The following is a 20,221-nucleotide window of genomic DNA, read 5'->3' as shown; positions in this document are numbered from 1 at the left end:
TGTTATTGATTTATATATTTATTATTTTATGTGATATGGTATGTTAAAAGATATTAGAAAAAATATAAATAAATAAATACATTGAAAATTAAAAATAAATGTGTGTTCCGAGAGAATTACTATTCTACCATTGTGTGTCTTAGCCTTATTAGGTTTTCTGTTAGAGATAGATTCGCATCTCTGTAATAGATTAGGATTCCGAATCCTACGGGATTGTGGTTATGTAATGCCTATATATTGGCCTCATTATCAATCAATAAACGGTTACGTTCTGTTCTATTACGTCGTTAGTATTCTCGTTTTGTTCATCCTCCAACAATGTGTACATATAAAAATATATTTATACACAACACACTATATTTGAATGGGTGGGTATATTGAATATATAATTCAAAGTAGGGTTAAGTAGGTAGAAAAAAAGATGTAAATAAATAATTTGATTAACAAAATAATCCTCATTTTAAAGAATATTTTTATTTATTTTTAAGAAAAATATAAATATATAATGACAATACTACCCCTTAAATGCATGACATGTGACGCAAAATTGGATAGAAACAGTTAAATTCAACGGATGGGGGTGCAAATCGGCAATTTTTATCAAGTTTAGGAGGTAAATTGACTCAAATACAAGTTCGGGGTGTAAATCGGCAATTTTTACCAAGTTTAGGAGGTAAATTGACTCAAATGCAAGTTCGGGGTGCAAATTGACAATTTCAGCCAAATTTAGGGTGCAAATCGACATTTATGCCATTGAAAAAATACCCACAATTATAAAGGTTGAGCTCCCAAGAGGCCAAGAGCATACCAGGTGAGGTATACATGCCTTCTGTATTGGGTACAGTAAGTTGGTCTGTATTTTACGCGCAGCTCATTAACTTGAATTGACGTTCCAATCAGATTCTAGAATTACCATTATGCATGCTGAAAAGAGAGAAGCTAATCTATTTGATCATCACTTGGTGTATTAAATTTGTGAATTTATTTTATTATTAAAGTTTGTGATTGCTTATTGACAAGTCAAACACTGCTAAATATAACACATCTTTTAACATAATACCAGCACACAATCAAATTTAGGATAGAGATCCTAGAGAAAATTGCAGTCCTGAATCGAATGGTGTACAAACTTTACATCACACACACAAGTACGAGTCATGCATTGGTTGGAAACGTGGTATGATCTCCTTAATACCTCTCTATTAGTCTATGGTTTCTAACATAAAATCATTTAATCAAAGCTATGATTGCCTATGAACCACATGTATATTAATGATTTGGCTAGTTCTTGCCGACCATATAGCAAATGAATCACACCCTAGCACGTACAAACTCTTCGAAAATGAAAGCCTACCGGCTAGTTACGATCACTACCACAGTTCCATTATAATGAAATCCTAGTAAGACTATTAGGATAATGTTTCTCTCAGTTATCCATCCGATTGATCAAACCAATTAATAGGTATCACCGTATCACTGCCCATGCCATTTACATGTAAAGGTATATCGAGCTTCCAATGTAGTCGATCTCAAGTATTAATTTACTTCTAATTAATGAAACAAAGTTCTTGATTAGTGTTGTCGGCCAAGAACTCTCCCATGCATCAACAAATGATTCTCCGGAGACTGAAACAGGTAGTCTTCTCCAGCAGTCCGCGTAGAAGATGTGTTATATATGGCCTGACAATGTGTTTCACACTAAGATGCACGGACACGCCATTGTAGTGGCGTATCGACACGCGATACGCATACGGACACGCCGGACACGTCCCAATATGCGCCGGACACGCGAACTGATTTTGGACACGGCCCGGACACGCGGACACGCGGACACGCACCAACTCATAATAAAAGTGAAAGTGTTTATGGTGAGAATCGAAACCTTGATCATCCAAGGCACTCAAGAACTCTTCAACCATTCCAACAGATTCAGTTTTTGTTATATTTATGCACACTTTAATATATATAATAAGAGAAACTCGTGATAAAAATAAGAATGCTTGTGGTGGGATTCGAACCTTTGTTATCCAAGGTACTTATCAAGTCCTCAGCCATTATAACAAGTTATGTTTTCATCATTTTAATACACACTTTGACATATATATACATCTAAAATTCTAAATACTTTCAAATTTATAAAAAAAATTTTAAATAAATATATATATATATATTAAAATAATATTTAATTAACGTGTCCACCACGTGTCCATGTCCAAAAATATTTCTATATGCCATGTCTACGTATCGAATCGTGTCCGTGTCCGTGCTATTTAGGTTTCACACCATAGACCATAGATAGTCTTGTATGATTGTTAAGTCATTGCTAAATGAGTGCAAAACTTGGAGAAAGGCAAATTGACTGAAAGCGATATCACCTATATGGCTTTCGTTTATGTGTTTGAGGGGCATCCATGCATACCTTTCTCCCTTCATTTATGCCCCAATGGCCCAATGCAAAGCCACTTTTTATATTCTATTCTAGCTTTGGCATCTTAATTTACCACTTTGCGCTTCCTTTAAAAAAAAAATTAATAAAATAAGGAATTTACTTTCATCTCATTGTGTGCTCTAATCTTTCATGTTTGGAACTGCTATCTCTGCGGAATGCATAGATCTTTCAAAGCCAACAGTGCTCCGATCCGATCTTTCATGTTTGGGACTGCTATCTTTCGTTTATCCCTCGCACACTTTTAGTTTTTGCTCCTAATAACAAGAAGATAGAAAGAGCAAGGTCATTTTCATAATATAGAAACAGAGTAAGAAACTCATGCGAAAAGCATTATCAACCAAAAATCACCAATACCGGCCACTAATCAAATTTTCAATCAAGAAAGAACCTAAAATTATGATCATGAAAAGTAGACGTACCCCTCTGCCAATAATCAAATGAATTTAGCTCCATTTATTTGTCTTTTTGCTTCTTTTTTTTTGGGAAAAGGAATATGCCTCCATTTGTAGTCCTCGTCAAATTTATATATACTAACATGAGGATGAAAAGTTGAAAACACAGAGTACTGGAAAGATATACAGATGACAAATCACCCTCTCCATATTGATAATTATGTTATCTTCTATATTCTAACTGTTTACAGATGACAAATCATACTACATTGAATGGGGCATTTAATTATATTATGCGAAGACTTGGCAGGAGTATGCCTCCTCCATGTAGTCCTTGTCAAATTTAATTATATTAATATGAGAATGAAGGCACAGAGTAGCAAAACACCCTCTCCATTGATAACTTGTAGTACAAATAATAAAGACCCAAAACAATCATCCCTCAACTCTCAGCAGACACACATATGATCCAGCAACAACCAGAAAAAAAAATCTAATAAAATGACAATGAATTTTATGAACTAAGCTTATTTGACCTAATTAAAGCTGCTCATAAAAGCAAGCTGACCAAAACAACAACCGAAGACACCAACACACTCGATGCCGTTACACCATACGCTCCGGACGGTGCTGTTGAGTCCTGGTTAGACCCTGGTGGTGGTGGCGACGCGTCCCCGGACGGAGCATCTCCGGACGGTGTTGGTGTAGTCTCCATGGGGCTGGGAGGGGACAAGGTTGGAGTAGTAGCGGCCGCCGGAGCTGGAACGGGAGATGTTGTTGGGTTAGAACTTGGCGCCTGTGAGGGTGATGATGTTGATGATGATGATGGAGCTAGAGCTGGGGCCGAGCCTTGGGGTGGCGCAGCCAAAGAAGGCTGAGCCGGTGGAGTTTGCCTGTGCCTGACGGCGAGAACGATGATGATCAGCTTCTGACCATTTGCGCAGTTACCAGGTTGGCCACTGATGAAGTAGAATGGTCCAGAACTATCAAACTTGAACTCGGAGTTGCCCTCTTCTAGCTTCTGAATGGGGTTGCTTGTGTTGCAGTTGAAGAAGCTGTCTTTGTTCACTACCAGAACAGAGTCCGATCCTTTGTTGTACTTGAAATCTGTCACATGTATTTCTGTCCATCAGAACAATTATTGCAAAACGGAACAAACCAAATGATCCCAAATTCGCAACCTAATAGAGTTGTGTATAAATACATGATCGGACTCGTACGTACATGATAGAGAAGATGGAATCAAAGAGGAGACAAATACTTACAGAGGGTGTCATTGACAAGGAACCTGTTCCTCTCAGCCCAGTGATTGTAACTCTCAGATGGTTTCAAAACCCATCCATCTCTCCCACCAACGTAAAACCTGTAACCTTCTGTTGCAGGGAGAAAAGTCGTCAAGCACACCAAGAACAAGAGGGACAGAAACCTCCCAAACTCCATGAGAAAAAAATCCGAAAACCGAACCGAGCTAGATATCACAGGACTAATATGATCAAAGACCGTCACCAATGCTTTATACAAAACTATATGAGGTATATCTGCAATGAAAGTGATAGTTTTAATGCAGACTCACAGAGAGAGATAAATTAGAGAATGAATACTGAAGCTTGGGGTGGCTTGGGTTTATAAAGACTTGGGCATAGAGTCTTACCGTTGCGAAAATCGTGTGTGAACTATGGTATGGACGTACGTTTAAATTTTAGGTGTGGTTTGATTGCGTGCTGTAGAAACCTTACACGTGGCATGATCATAGCGACCTAACGTTCGTAATTTTGGTTTAATTTTCAATTTTGTTAAAACGGTTGTATTGGAAATGTAATGTGGTGATACATTGAGTTGGTGAAGAAGCTACGTGGAATACAATTGAGAATAGAAGAATTGATTACGGATAAAAGAATTATATCGTTTATTTATATATAAGAGAATTAGAATGAATATCAGTCTCACTTCCTCATCAGGAATCGATTCCTGTAAAAACTCTTAACTTGATACCCAAAAGGGAGGTGAGTATTAGAATCAATTCCTCCATCAGTTCGGGTATTAATTTTTGTTACTCAAACTACCCTGATTTAATTGATAATATTTCCAAATTGTCCAACCCAAATTAAGAATCTAAATATATATATATATATATATATTTATAATAGTATTGTTAAAACAAACAAATAAAGAACCACATATATTACGAGAGTACTTAAGGTCAGTTCTTCTCTTTCTCTAATAATATTCTCCAATTTTTTCTTTTATTTACATATTTTATGATCAATAAGTGGAATTTGGTTGGAATTTGATTTGTCTTATTGGATGTTAAATGAAAAGAAAATTGGTGTAGTGACACTTGTATGTCGTTTTGATGGTAAAAATTGGTGTAGCACACTAGCACTATTGATAAGTAGAGGAAATAAGTGACTTCATAGATATATAAGGATATTTCAATAATCAAATTAATTTTAATTCGGATTTCGATGGTAAGTAAACAATATCAATCGTAATTAGTATTGTTTATGTTCTATTCAACATTGTAAGTAAACAGTTCAATAGAATTGAAATCTCCACATCCAAATTCATTTTGTCTCTCATTTATAATGAATTCCATTCCTGATGAGTTTCATTCCAAGTCAGTAAACGTGTCATTAAAGGCGATAAGGGATGGATTGAGTTTGATTGCAAGACGATTTGATTACCATAGGTTACCGTCAGCGCCAGTCCTGAGAGATTTAATGGCCCGTGTGAAAAAAAAATTATGCCCTTTACATAAAAATATTTCATTAAAAAATAAGTGTTTTTTTATATATCATATTTTCACAGCAAATTTTGTAACATAAGAAAACGAAACCTTTGAAAGGGAAAACCTCTCGTTCTTCAATCATGAAGCCGGAAAGAAGAACAAAGTGAGAAACATCAAGCATCCTTACCCAATTTTTCAAAGAGAGAAAAACACAACAAATTTTCAGCTCCAACTATTGAGAGAATTCATCTCGCATAAACAAAATTAGGAGAAATTTGAGCAATTTGAACGATGGTGAGAGTACAAAATTAAGAGATGATGATAAAAATTGGGTAGATTGTGAGTAATTTATGAAAAGTAGAGTGTATTTAATTGATTGTGGAGAAGATCAATCGTCATCTTTTATTGCTACAATGAAATTTTTCTATAATTGATGTAATAAACGAGGAAAAGGAGGAGATTGAACGACAATTAGCAATTAATTTTTTCTTTTCCTTTAGAAGTCGGCTTACATAAGCATATATACAAAAACTTGTTGTGTTCCTTTTGATTTTGTGCCCCATGCGGTCGCACGGCCTGCACTCTGCCCCAAGGCCGGGCCTGGTTACCGTTAGCGATGCATGTTTCTCGTTTCTTGCTGTGGTATAACATATTAACATTTTATCTAGCATATTGTAAAGATTACAAAATGATTTAGGACAAGTTAGAATACGAATTGTAATAGATACAATTTGCGAGTCATCATTATAAATCTAATACAACAAAAGAGCATGTCTAATCAACATTATCACACAAATGGATTCAGATTAGCTGGTCTAAGCAACTCGAGTATTGTGACTAGTGAGAATATAAATAGAAGGTATATTAAGTTGGAAAGTTGTAGCAGTACCCTACCCTCTGCGTTCCACTACTAAACTAATTACGGCTCATCTCAAATTCCTTTAAAATTTAATCGTTCTTTTACTTTCAAATAAGAACACCAAATAGCTATTGCATTGACTTCCATGTCAGAAACTGTACATATTGATGGCCGCTGCGATATTCCAGTTTACTATAACAAAGGACTCGAGGAAGCACTTATAAACAATAACGTGAAATATTGGATTACAAATTACAAATTCCCTCAGCTCCATTCATATAAATGAGAATATTATCATTCATATTTCTGTTTCACAGCTTGTCAAAGGATTCTACAAAAAATGCTCAGCAATACAACTATTACAGACACTTGATTCACAATATCATGGGAACAGAAAACAATTGTACTGAAGGAAAAAGAACAGAACTGGACGGGGCAAAAGAATTTCAAAATCTGATGACAGATGAGAGTGCTATCAGTTTGCTTTTCAGCCGGTGGCTAAATGTCTGGGAGAGCTGTTGAACATACTGTGCCACATGAAAGCTCTTGAAAGCACCATCTCAAGTTCCTTGTCAGTCCAGTTATTAGTTGGTAGGTGTTGAAGAAACATAACCAACTCTTGGAAATCAAGCTTCTTGAGCTCCTCTGACCACTGAATGAAATTACAGAGCAATGAAATTAAGTTATTGACATCCATCCAATGCCAAATCAAAATCTGATGCAAATTAAGCAGACCTTGGATTTATAGGGCAACAGAAAAAAGTATATATGGCCAGATAATACAGTCTAGCATCATTTGCTTGGACCAGAAAATAGAATCATTCTATTAGAAGCCACAAAATTACTCATCAGGTCCATCAATATTCTTTATTTTCTAAGAAAACATTTTTAGCCATTGACATTCAGAATACCCTATAAAATGCTGGATCACCTGGATGTCATTAAAAAAACCAGAATAGGTACGCAATCCAAGAAATCATGGTGCCACAGAGGAAAACAGTAGATTTGTGGGACTACTGAGCATGTCTGGGGGTACAAACACAACCACCCAAGAAACTAGGGTAGAAATGCAGGTTGGCTTAAGCAGAAAGAAAAGATGTCTGCTATTTGTGTTTACATAGAAAGTTTTTTGAATATGCCACCCAAAAGAAACAAGAGGGTGATTTGAGCAGGTTTGCTTAAGAATAAAAGGAAAAATGTCTCCTGTTTGTGTTAGCATGGAAAGTTTAAGCATTGTAAATGCTGCATGCTATGATTGCATATAATAGAAAACTTCAAAACCGTCTATACAAGGACTTAACACAGATTCTTTTTATCATCAATGGTGAGAAGTTTTTATTAAATTTGTGTCCCAGGATAAATCACTGCTTTCAAACATGCAACCCCCCACCATTTATTAGACAGATAAATCCTTACACTCTTTCTTATTAAAGCCTAACAATAGTCACAGTCCCATCAGAGTCGGATAAATAGAAAAATCTCATTATATCAAAGGTTTACAACTGATATACATAACATGTATGGAAGGAAATTATACCCAAGTCAAGTTTGATCTTACCGTTAAAAGAAAGCTGGCAAATATATACACAAGGAAATCTGGCAATGCATCTCCCTCAGCAAGATATGTATCCCACAGGCGGGAAATTAGTTGGAAGGGAATCTAAACAGGGCAACAAAAGACAAAAACAGAAATCTGCCATTAGTACTGTAATAAATAAAGATGTGCACCAAGGTCACACAATTTTAATAAAAAAATTAATCAAAACTATATGATCACACAACATATGAATATAAGATAGAGGAAACTAGAGTGAAAAATTCTCTAGAAACAAACCTCGCGTATCAAAAGACAGTTGAACCACCGGAAAGCAAACTGAAGAAATTCCAGCCCTTGCTCCTCCACATGTCTAGATACAGGTTCTAGTGCACCATATAAATAAAAAAGAGCATGAAATAAGATAGTAGAATTTTGATATGTTCTTGATCCCAGAATTTTAACAAATTTTGAAAATTTTATACATAAAAGTCTGCATTATATAGGCAAAAGTTGGATTGTCCTTTAGCAATACTGGCATCCTAAAATATCCAGGCAAGAAAAAGGGCGCAAGAGGTAAAAAATAAAATGGTGCTTTACCATCAATTCGCCTGACCAATTCCTTTAACTTAAATACAAGCCTCTGGATCCCTGGCTGAGCAAATGTGTAATGGTCTTGCATACCATCAAGTAGCTTTGATAGGCACCAATAGCAATCAGCCTCTACTGTAGATATTTGATCAGTGGAGAGCTCAGAGATTGACCAACTGTCCACACTACCGTCCAGAAATTCTGACAAGAAAACCACAAGAAAGGGAGTAACTAGATCATTTATTCCCTGAACATATCCACTTGCAGGATGTCGAATGGCCCTGGATAAAATTAGAAAAAGTAAGTTTAAAGACGTATCATAATCATAAGAATTAAATAAATATACAACAACAAAAAATTTAATAAAAAGATGGTAACCAGAAATCTATGTTCCATGTCTAAATCATTATTGAAATCCAATAAACGCTTCTGCTATTTATGATGAAACCATTATAAATATTGGCCACTTAACTGAGGCTAGTCATTGGAGTATGCCAGGTCTGTTACTACTCACAGTTATGCATGCATGGTTCACACCTACAACTGGCCACAACCATCGTAACAAAAACCATTTAGAATTGTACAAATAACTAACAACACTAGACCATCCCGTGGACGTAGCCAATAATGGGTGTAATTAACTAGTTCTGAAATAGTGTTTTTCCTTCTCCATAAAACCTAGGTAGTCCAGTGCTTCGCTCAAGAAATATGTTGGCACAAGTGAGAACAACAGTATGAGAATCATACCCCCTACCAGTCCTCTTAATGTACAATGTCAACAAACATTAAAACCACTCAATATAGAGTGTAGTGCTCATGGTACATGTAAACCCACACAAGTAACCACCAACTTAGCACTACTAGCACAGGCAGAGACATTCACACAGAAACTACTTTGGTACCTATAGGGCACAGGAATAATTGTCCCCGACATTTGACAAGTAATTGAAAATAAAGAAAAAAAAACCGCTGTTAAAGCATTATTGTCATGGACATGCACTGGTATTCAGGCTGATACAAGGCACTAAAAAGAACAATGATGAAGAAAGAGAATGGGCCTTCTATTCTAAGATTCTAATGTACCAAAGCTGTTTGGATGAACCTACAAATATGAGAATTGTTCTGGAATTTTTACATAAAACAATTTCAATCTTTATTATTCTCAGGAATCAGCAGACCAGATCGATGAAAACATAGAACAACCAGTTATATACAACATTATTTTCTAAAAGTTAAATAGTTGAATGAAATCACGCAAGTAACATAAAGTAGTTAACCATGTGTAAAGGATGCGCTCCAACGATTTCTGGACTTGCTCCTGCTGAAAAAAAGACACATCTGGCACGGTTCTTGGGCAATCAACAGAAATCTAACAAGCATAAAAACTGTAATTGTCAAAACCGTAATAGAGAGTATTTGCATCAAGCAAGATTGATGATTAATCAATTAATTATATATTAAATAAGCACCTGACGAAGCATGTTTATCTCATCATCTGAACGCTCAGTATCCGGAATGTCATAGTACTGAGAAACACAGTCAAGATACTCAAGGCGCTTCCTTCTTAGAACTCCCTCCCTTCTATCTGAATTAGATGGTGCATATCCCTGTTGTAAGTTCATATTGTAATTTCAAACTAGCAAGAACATCGACTAGATAAAGCAATCCCAGATTTGAAGATGGAGAAATAAATTCAAACTCTTCCGAAGACGAAATGCTAGTTTCAATACATAGGCAATCAAACTAAGGAAACAATTGTTCAAAGAAAACAAATCAAAGTTTTCAGAAAGAGAGGGAAAGACGTCATATAAATATGTATACATATGTCCCCCCCCCCCCCCCCCCCATGGCTGGATGTTTGTATAGTATAAACTTATATTGCATATAGAAATATCACAATATCCAATGGGCCCATAAGCATAACCTTGCAGGTTTTACATCATATATGTTACCTATCACCTAGTAAGTAGAGAATCAATTTCTGTTGTCAGATTCCAAATTAGGGAGCTTTACTAGCTTCCAGGCCATTGACAAGCCTAGTATATCAAATGGTAACCATATAAGGTGTATACTACTGGTCATGTATATTGCTGATGCACTTGCCATTTGTCCTTCCTTTACAAGCTAAATAGTCAAGAAGTCTATATTTTGTTTGGCCTTATATATGTAGCTTCAATATCTGATTTAAGTTCCATGACAAATCCAGATCTTTTCATATTGCCTCTATGAGTGTCAAAGTATGACTTACCAAAAGAAGCCTCCACACATCAGGTCGCATATAAGGTGGTATGCCACTCCAAGCCAACTCACGCAACTTCTCTACACAAATAATTAAAAAGTAAAAAGAGAGCATCACAGTTCCATTAGGACTAAAAGGAAATTTTCTGAAGATATAGATTTATCAGAAGAGAAACCTAGGAATCCAAAATCAAATGCTTCATCAGACAAGAATAATCAACAAGTGTAGGAACTGAGATCTCAGTTAATGAGCCTTCAAACCACAGCATTAGAACAATATAGAAACGGCCCCATATCTCAGGGTATAACTTATATCTTTGCTTATATTTGTCTAGTGGTGGGCGATGGACAGCATATTAAGTTTGGGAGGTCTGGTGGATAAAAGGACTTTGCATGCATTTATAGACTATGTAGCTCTCATAAATCATACTGTATCAATAATATATCCATTGTCTATAGCTCACAAGTCTCCTTTGGCACAACTCTATCCAAATGTGAATGGCCAGGAGCAAGAGGAAACTACTTCTTCACTGTCTTTGATTGAGAGTGGACAATCAAAATTTGTAAAACAAACAGTACTGGAACCTCAGGTTTTGTGCTTCTGTGTGTGTCTTATTATAAGCACGTAGATTGATGGGACGTCTCTCAACTCCCTCCTATTTTTTAAACCTATATCATATGATTTAGAAGGCTCAAGTACAGGGTTGATATTTACTTGGATGATGGATTATGGTGGAATAATACTTTTGAGAAAATCAAACGAAAGGAAAGTTTAGGCTACATGCAAAGAGGGAGGATGGAAAAAAAGGATCATCATCTTCTCCATTGTTTTAAAATCTGACAAAGACTTCCATGGAAGTAGCATCTGGACGTCTTGAGGACTTCTGAAGTTCCAGCTGACATGTATTTCATCAATTTTTAAAACTCAGAAAGAAATATACTTCAATATCTCATAGCAATTGATGATATAGAAGGACACACAATACCCAGAAATCCAAGTACCACCCGGATGATACTCAGCAAAACATGTTACATTTATATCAACATCACGTCATCAATACATAGGAGGAATAAAGAAATGAGAGAGAAGTGTAAACACGTCGTCATACCTAATATGACAGTGGTCCCAGAAAGGACCTTTGTGAACTTCAGAACTCGAGCAGAATCAGTTGCTCTAGCACCAATCACAGATTTCGGAGGTCCTTTGGGAAGATTCTCAACATTCGGGATTGATGGTTTTGAGTTGTTTAGATTTTCACTGGTGTTCGGCTCACTTGGGCTCTCAAATGCTTCCTAGTTAGAAGCAAAGAATCAGTTTTGCACTCTCATCAAATTCCTATATTCCCAAAAATTATCAGACCAAAAGCACATCAAATCGAACCTCCAATGCCTTAGATATGCTAACACTTGTTTCAGCATCATTGTATGAGAAGTTCCTTGCATAATTTAGTGCTGGTTCTTGTGTGTTTGATTCTGATCTCCTAGTCAGTAATACTTTACCAGGCATACTGCGACCTTTGAGCAACCTAATATTATATTACAACAACACATATGACCTTGTTCAGAAAAACAAATTCGATCACTATTATACACTAAAAGCAAAAATTATCATCATCAAACTGTGCCTACCATCACCAAATTTCGGCTAAATGAAATCAAGTTTACATTGCAATAACAAAATGGTGGCATGGGAACTAAGTACAAAAAAACCAAACTCTAGATTCACATAGCCTAATTGCTTCTGTTTTTTGCTACATTTTCCCACCAAACCAGAAAAGCAGAGCACCGACTTTCTCCAATTTACAGAGATTTCACAAATCAAGCAACTTTTCTCACTGATTGCTATCTAATGCATTCCAAATCAACAAAGCCAACATTCATTGTCTCACCCTCTTACAATTTTGAAATCAAAATCTATGCTTTAGGGTGTTGGACATTCTAATCATACAAAAAGGTGGAAGCTTTTATTTTGAAATGGGTTTTCAAATCTGACGAAGTATGAATACAGAAGTGAGATGAGAAATTGAGTTACCCTTGGACATTTCGGAGGGTCTGGTTGAATCTGGATTCAGGGGTTGAGATGGAACTTTCCTGGGAGTTGTGATGCTCTTCTCCACCAGAGCTTTGATTGCTTTTGTTGTTGCTGTTCCTCATGGTTGTGTCTACAATGAGATCATAGTTACCCAGATAAATAATATACGAAACCCAAGTAGGAAAAGCAAAAATTAAAAGAAAGAAAAAATAGATGACAGACTTATAAATCGAACTACGTAGTTCGTGCTTCAGTTTATTTTCTTTTTCTTTTTCTTTTTTCGTAAAGACTTACGAAATGAAGTGATTTCCCGTTGTAAGAACTTAAATCCTATAGATCTTTGTTTGACTTTTCAAAGAGAAAAAATGATTGGTTTTAAATAAATAAAAAGTTATGTAAATAGTGTCTAACCTTTTAAAAAATATGCACTTTCAGAATTATGTCTGACATTTCATTATAAATTTCGAAATGGTATTCTAACGTTTCATTTGATATTTAATTTCAATACCTCTTAGTTAAAAGGCGATCATGTTATTAAAGTTTAAGGGTATTTTGGTCCATTTGTTTTCCCATAACCCTGAAACAATTTTCCCCCATTTGATTTCAATTTCGGCCTCTCTTGCCCTCCCGCTCACATATGCTCTCCAAATTGAAGCCCCCTTCGTCTTATATTTATTGATTCTATTGAGAAAAACTCACGAACCCAAACTAAGGAAGATGGAAGAGAATGGTGAAGAAGAGAAACGCATAGGTCAACGCGTGTATATATATATATTTCACATTTACTACTGATTTTTCAATCTAAATTCTTGTTAAAATAGAAAATAACACGTGACAAGCTATGATTGGACTAGAGGGAAGAGTATTGGCGTAGCTATCCATACCGGTATGGATGCAAGTTTTTTTCTTCTTTTCACTGAACACATGCAAATAAAATAACCCCTCAGTTTACTTCGACATTCAAGAGGATTTTCCTGGCCATGGCATGCAACATCTATATCCAATTCAGTTTGGATGCACACTCTTGTTCCAAGAAGAGAATCAAAGCAAATCTAAGAAGAAGATTTCAGTTTAGAGAGAGAGAAAGCGAGTTGGAGGCTAAAAAAGAGGCCAAAATTGAAATCAAGTTGGACAATCTTTTTTTAATTGACTTGTAATATCCCGATTTTTGAAATAGGTCAAATTATATTTTCTTTTGAGAAATAGAAGTAGGGTTGTCACGAGTTTACCATATTTTCGGTGAATTTTTTAGAATTTTGATATATTTTAACGATTTTTTAAAGTTAGATAAAAAAATATCTGAGATGACGACGTGGCGCCATCTCATTGGTCCAAAACTTAACTTAATTGCTAAGTATTTCAACCCCCACCCCGTCAGTTCTCTAGTGTGTGATATGGACACATGTCATATTGTGACAAAGTGTTGTTTGGTTTGTTGTGGAGTCGACGTGTGGCAATATGTAGCTAATGACATGTTGACATGTGTCAGTTGAAAGTTGTGGGAATTAGGATTTCTCTATTGGGTCAGGTCATTTCAGGGCAGAATTGCCCCCCCAGGGTCTATAATTGCCTCAAAAGGTCTATAACCAGCCCATTTTCGGTTAAGCGTGTGTTTGTCTCTCCAAACTTATATTATTTTATTAGTTTTTCGACGAAACTTCTACGATCGTAATTTTTAATACGTAACTCTTATTTGCAATCCTTGAGTGGCTACAGATTCATATCTTCATTCTCCTTCTATCTTAGAGGTTTGGGCTAAATCCAAATGTGGTTTCTAGAAGGCTCGTTTAGGTGTCTTGATGTAGGATCCAACAGTTCGTCGAGCATCAGCGTTAACTCGAATTTCAGGTAGGGTCTCTTGGGGAACCTCTATTTTATTTGATGATTATAATTATATTTGAATTGGGCTATTTGGGTGATGTTGTTTGATGTAACTCTTGGGTGTTTTCACTTTCGTTATAAGCATGTGTGATTGTTAATGTATATGATCGGTGTTACTGCTTCTCATATAAACATGTGTCGTATGTTTTAATACGAGTATTGATGTTTATTTGGCATGTATAGTGCATTGTGAGATATGGTGACTATGCATTTGAGAGAGGAGATTGTGGAGAATGAGATTGAGAGAAAAAAATTGCATTTTGCATAGTTGAGTTTTCTCATGGAACATGCCAAGATCTATAGTCAGCCCAATATGCACAAATGTGGGGGAAAGTATGCCCTTTCAACGCGGAGTCGATAAAATAATTTTATAAGGTTTAGAGTTTGGAAGACCATGAGATTAACAAGATGACTAGCAAAAGAGATACATACGATGAGATCTTACCAGTTGTTAGATTATGTGTCTGGAATATTAGAGTCACCCAAGGCAGGTAAAATACACAATATGAGACGTGTAGACTCTCATGTTTCTGATATATGGTAATGTCCAGTAATTTGAGTGGGAGAAGTCCATTTGCACTCATGCATCTATTCATGTTGTTTATGTTTATTATTTAATAACTTGATTGTGTAACATTTTTTAAGAATAACGTAAAGAGGTTTTGCCCCACTGAGTGTAAGCTCACCCCTAGAAATTCCTTGTCATGTGCGTACAAGATAACAAGTATTTTGAGAAGACTAGATTCATGAACAAATTGGACGAGTTAAAAGTGAAGAGCCTAGAAAGAAGTTGTTTTATATTTTTACTACATTCCTTATTGTAACATCTAGAGGTGGCAAATGGGCCGGGCCAGCCCATTTTAAGCGGGTCAAAACCATGTCTGTGTTGTGCTCGGGCCGACCCATTTATTTATCGTGTTAGGTTCGGGCTGGCCCATTTGCTTAAATATTAAGCCTGACCCGGTCCACGACCCAATCTCATGTCGGGCTGGGCCCGGGTCCATGACGGGCCAAGAAGCAGGCTGGCCCAGCCCATTAGCATTATATGACATAATTAAAATAAAAAATATTATGTACTTAGAATTTTTGTTTTATAGCTATTTAGAATAGTAAAATAAATAAAATACTACAAGATATTTCATAATCTTATTTCTAAAACATTACGTATTTCAAAAGAATGACGTTTTATTCACTATTTTGATAATATTTGTGAAATATGGTAGTTAAAATAATGAAATAATCAAGAAATTTTAATTTAAAAAGTATAATAATCAAGTCTAATAATGATAATTGTTTAAATATTTATATAAATAATATAAAATTATGTGTTTAATGGGCCGACCCATGAATTTATCGTGCCCGTCCGGGTTAAAAAACAGGCTCAGACCTGGCCGGTCCCATGGGCCAAAATATCTCGATCTGGCCTGATCCATTACAATAACGGGCTTGGGACGAGCCGCTAACAGACTCGAGCCATGCTGATTTTTAACTGACCGGGCTCGGAGTTTTGAGCCAATTTGCCACCTTTAGTAACATCAAGTCACTCCTCGAGACCAACGTGCGGTAGGGGCAAAACCCACCGACATCGAAACCGGGGTGTGACATGACTAAAAAAGAAAAAGGGAGAAACCAAATAAATATTCTTGCAATTTAATGAAGTGGACGTCTCCATAATGGAGCGAGGTGCTCTTATTGTAAGTTGTTCAAGACTAAACCTCAACAAAGTCAGTTGGTATATGATGAAATAAGGGATTGGAGGCCCTAATTAGTAATCGCCACATGACGTAAGTCTAGAGCGTATATATCAATCGTATGGTCATTTGTGGTTGATTTGGATGCGTTCTGGAATACTCCCACTCTCCGAGAGCCGAAGTGTTTTTTTTGGACGACGTCAGTGTGTCGTTTAGCAACAGTACCAGCGGTGAATCCATAACAGTTTTTTGTTTGGGGTGAAAATAAGCACACGCATGGCACATTTTTTCTCGCACGTGGGATCGAAGGAAACCCTAATCATCACTTTATATCCCCATTTCGATAGAAGTGGAAGTCGAACCCAGATCTGGATTGCAAAGCGATGTCAAGAAATGAAGGCGATTCAGATATTTCATTTCCAGAAAGAGAAGGAAAGAGAGCGCGACGTGAAACCTCTTATGAAAGGCAGGGTATAGGCAGAAGTGGTTGGTAAGTCGTTATCTACAATTCCCAATTTGTGAGAGTAAATTGTCGATTTGTGTTTTGTAATTGATTTTGGGGCGTGAAAACGATCGCAGGTCTCTGGGTTCAAATCAATGCAGGTCTGAGTAGGGTTATTCTCCGTCAGAAGAAGAGGTATATCAATGGAAAATTTCAGAATTATTAAATAGAAATTAAATGATCGCAGCGTATCGCGAAATGACGTTATTTGTTTATGTGTTTATGCAGTTAAGGTTGTCCCAAGATGCGTCGCATGAAGTTATGTTGGCCGGGAGGGGGACTGAATGACATCCATGTGTCAGTGACATTCCAATCATCTTAGGCTGTGATCTAGAAGAGTTTGAACGTGTAGTTGCCCGCATACAAAACTACAAGATCGTTGAAATCGAAGAGATGGGTTTTGGACCGGTTCACATAGTCAGAGGTATTAAGTTGAACGTTGAGCTATGCAAAATGTTATTGTCAAATTTTGACTTTAAGAATTCGACGGTTAAGATACATGGGCGCAACCTTTCCATCAACGCCAAGGACGTGGAACGCGTTATGGGACTGAGGTGTAGGGGGACTGAAGTGGATATGAACTGCTCAACTGATGATCCGGTTTTAGTTGATCTGAAGAGAAGGGTATGCGGCGATGATACAGACATATCTTTGAAGAAATTGAGGGGTATGATTTTGCCCACTTATGATGACGAAGAGTTGTGGAAGGTTTGTTTTGCGCTTTATGCCCTTGTCACCGTGTTTTGTTCGTCAAGATCATGTTATGTATATCCAAGACTGATGGTGCCATTGAAGAACCCAGGTCTGATTAGGACCCATAATTGGGCGGGGTTTGTATTTTCAAAGTTGGGTAAGGGAGTTAATGCCTATCAGAGTGGTGAACCAATTCACGTCGGTGGTTGTTTGATATTCCTACAGCTGTTCTATCTCAGTGTACTTGGTGAGAAAATGTTTGTTTTTCCCAGCATGTGTCTACATGTTTTGTCCTGGGGCCAAAATGAGTGCGAGAGAATGTATCAGAGGATTGAAGAAGCTGGTGGATTCTATGCGACTGATGGTGTTTGGGTGAGTCGGAGAAATTGTGGAGGGAGATCGTGTGAGTATTCAGGTTCTGTGGATTACAGTACTGGTTTGAAAACTAATGTTGTTGATGGGCGAACTGAAGTCCGAGATGGGGGATGTGCAAACTGCAGTTGGAAGTTTGGAAACAATAATCTATGATGTCCTTCCTGAAATTGCTAATCTGGCCGACTTCCTGAAATCCATAAGGGCCACTGTTTCTAATTTAAGGCTAAGGAAGGGATGAGTGAACTAGAATGAAAGTGCGGAATGTCGTTGTCGATAAGTTGAATGGTGCAGGGCATGTGGAGCGCCAGTTGATGAGTCTTTGGACACATGCACCGTAAGTATATTTAAAGTTTACCTCACATTAATTACAAAGAAGGATGTGTAATCCTTTAGTGTTCACTTAAGGGAACCTCCATCCGCACGGTGGTCTGGAATAACATAGTGATTAACAAGGTTTTTTTGTTATAGGCTGACGGGCACCGTGATCGTGAGAAAGTGCGTGCACATATGAGGTCTAGAGAAGAAGTAGTTGGCAGGTCTGGTCAAGGGAAAGTGACAGGGGAACACATTAAACTCCCAGAAAGGAGATTGATTCGCAGCATAAACGATCCTTCACCCAAAACCAGGGAGCTGATGGCGTACCTGTTTAGCCGAAGGGGCCGTGGAGTTGATGATTTAGCCAGGTATGGGTGTTAATTGTGAAAGGTCTTGGCATGTGGTTGAATTGATTTTACTGCTATGATCTACCCAAAATTGTAATAACACAATTTGATCTTATTTGAATCATTGTGTTAGTCACTAAATAGAGTCGCATAATATTTGAAAAAATGGTCCTCATTTGAGTACACACCTGGTGTTTATTCCCTGTGTAAAGGGTTTCAATGTTGGTAAACTAAGCAGGAAGACATTATGAGGAACAATGTTTTATAATTTGTATATGATGTTTCTGTTATATATTTTTGTTTAGTTCCATATAAGGTTCCACCGATTGCCATGTTTCATTTATAACCAGTAACGTGATTTTGTGTAAGCTCTAAATAACATTATCCTTACATCAGATTACTTTTTGCTTTCATTCATGAAATAGGCAGGTATGGTGAATTTAGTGTGTAGAAGGGATTTGAAATGCTTATGTCCTGAACAGTCGATCAATAGTCAGGTATCGTCTAAGTTAGTATTTTGATTGTGTTAACTGGTTTAGATATCGCATTATCCATCAATGACATGTATCTCTCAATCAACCAGCTGAACGTTTGCTCCTTCTCATTGCACAAAGAGCATAACCAAATATCACACTTGCTCGGTGGTTGTTAACTCCTTCGAACAAAACCAGAGGCATATCATATATGTTCGTTTTGTAGGTGCTATCTATGATCAAAATATCGCCAAATGCTTTGTAGTCTAAATAAGAAGCATTGTCCCTCCAAAACAATGTGGCTAGTCTGCCATCTCCGTCTCTGCTATACCTGCAGAAAAAGTTGGGATCTTCCCTACCTTTAATCCATAACCAGTTCATTGCAGCTTCTGTATCACCAAGTTCTGAATGCATCCTCCTATACTGGGCAACTTTGTTATACAAGTCCTTAATCAAAACTCCAACTAATGGTCTACCCCCACTGTTGTGCCATAAAATCAAACGCATAACTAACACTCAAACTGGCAGCCTGGAGCGCTTGCACCTCTAGTAGGTCCTCAGTAGATACTTCCCAGAATGAACGAAGAAAATGTCTCTGATACAGCTGCGAGCCCATGATTGTGAGTAGCATCAAATCTAAAAACATAGTACTGAAGCTTCATCACCGATGTACGGTATCGGACCAACATCAACAGCCTTTGGTTTCTTCTTGCTATCGCAGTGCCCCTCCTCTTTACAACAGGACCAACTCCTCCTCCATATTGTTTCCTGCTTATCAACAACGCATTTCTCCCTTCGGAACTTCTTCATGCTAAAACCATTCATAAAAGCGTAGTAGTAGTAGATTTTTTCTGCCTCCTCCACAGTTGGAAAACTTATGTCATCAAAGTCACGCATACTCAGGTTCTTCACGTCCCTACCTTCAGACTTGAACACTACGTGCTATCGAGGCATATATCTTCAAACACAATCTCAGAATTAAGGAGTTCTTTGGCCAATTTACGGCCAGATTCTTCCAACTCTTCAGGATCATCACACCGGACATATCTTTCATGATGCCCATCTTTGCTCCCTTTCCCTCCCTCATCTCCAACACAATCTCTATCTTCATTAGTTAGGCT

The 20,221-nt window shown here is 37.1% G+C and overlaps 3 protein-coding genes across 4 annotated transcripts; 1 reads left to right on the top strand and 2 right to left on the bottom strand.

Moving 5' to 3' along the window:
- Positions 1-3,218: 3,218 nt before the first annotated feature.
- On the bottom strand, positions 3,219-4,446 carry LOC126789162 (early nodulin-like protein 2). The gene is made up of 2 exons (XM_050515257.1): positions 4,107-4,446; positions 3,219-3,948 (listed from the first exon to the last, which is right to left on the bottom strand). Exons 1-2 carry the CDS (start codon positions 4,279-4,281, stop codon positions 3,392-3,394), a joined length of 732 nt encoding a protein of 243 aa, XP_050371214.1. The 5' UTR covers positions 4,282-4,446; the 3' UTR covers positions 3,219-3,391.
- Positions 4,447-6,634: 2,188 nt separating this feature from the next.
- Positions 6,635-13,135, bottom strand: LOC126789150 (GTPase-activating protein GYP1). Of its 2 annotated transcripts, XM_050515239.1 has the most exons (11): positions 13,046-13,135; positions 12,824-12,953; positions 12,173-12,317; positions 11,901-12,084; positions 10,802-10,872; positions 10,023-10,160; positions 9,831-9,922; positions 8,563-8,834; positions 8,263-8,348; positions 7,987-8,088; positions 6,635-7,080 (listed from the first exon to the last, which is right to left on the bottom strand). In XM_050515239.1, the coding sequence occupies exons 2-11, from the start codon at positions 12,943-12,945 to the stop codon at positions 6,916-6,918; spliced, it is 1,377 nt and encodes a 458-aa protein (XP_050371196.1). In that variant the 5' UTR covers positions 12,946-12,953; positions 13,046-13,135; the 3' UTR covers positions 6,635-6,915. The 2 variants fall into 2 exon arrangements, with proteins under 2 accessions (XP_050371196.1, XP_050371195.1); XM_050515238.1 differs by lacking the exon at positions 13,046-13,135 and having other exon boundaries at positions 12,824-13,010.
- Positions 13,136-17,206: 4,071 nt separating this feature from the next.
- LOC126788805 (uncharacterized) lies at positions 17,207-18,807 on the top strand. Its single transcript, XM_050514815.1, has 2 exons — positions 17,207-18,299; positions 18,434-18,807. Exon 1 carries the CDS (start codon positions 17,291-17,293, stop codon positions 18,116-18,118), a length of 828 nt encoding a protein of 275 aa, XP_050370772.1. The 5' UTR covers positions 17,207-17,290; the 3' UTR covers positions 18,119-18,299; positions 18,434-18,807.
- Positions 18,808-20,221: the final 1,414 nt, after the last annotated feature.

This window comes from Argentina anserina, chromosome 3, assembly GCF_933775445.1.
Source record: "Argentina anserina chromosome 3, drPotAnse1.1, whole genome shotgun sequence".
Classification (NCBI taxonomy): Eukaryota; Viridiplantae; Streptophyta; class Magnoliopsida; order Rosales; family Rosaceae; genus Argentina; species Argentina anserina.
Note: the sequence above shows the minus strand (reverse complement) of the source record. Positions and strands in the feature narration are given on the sequence as shown.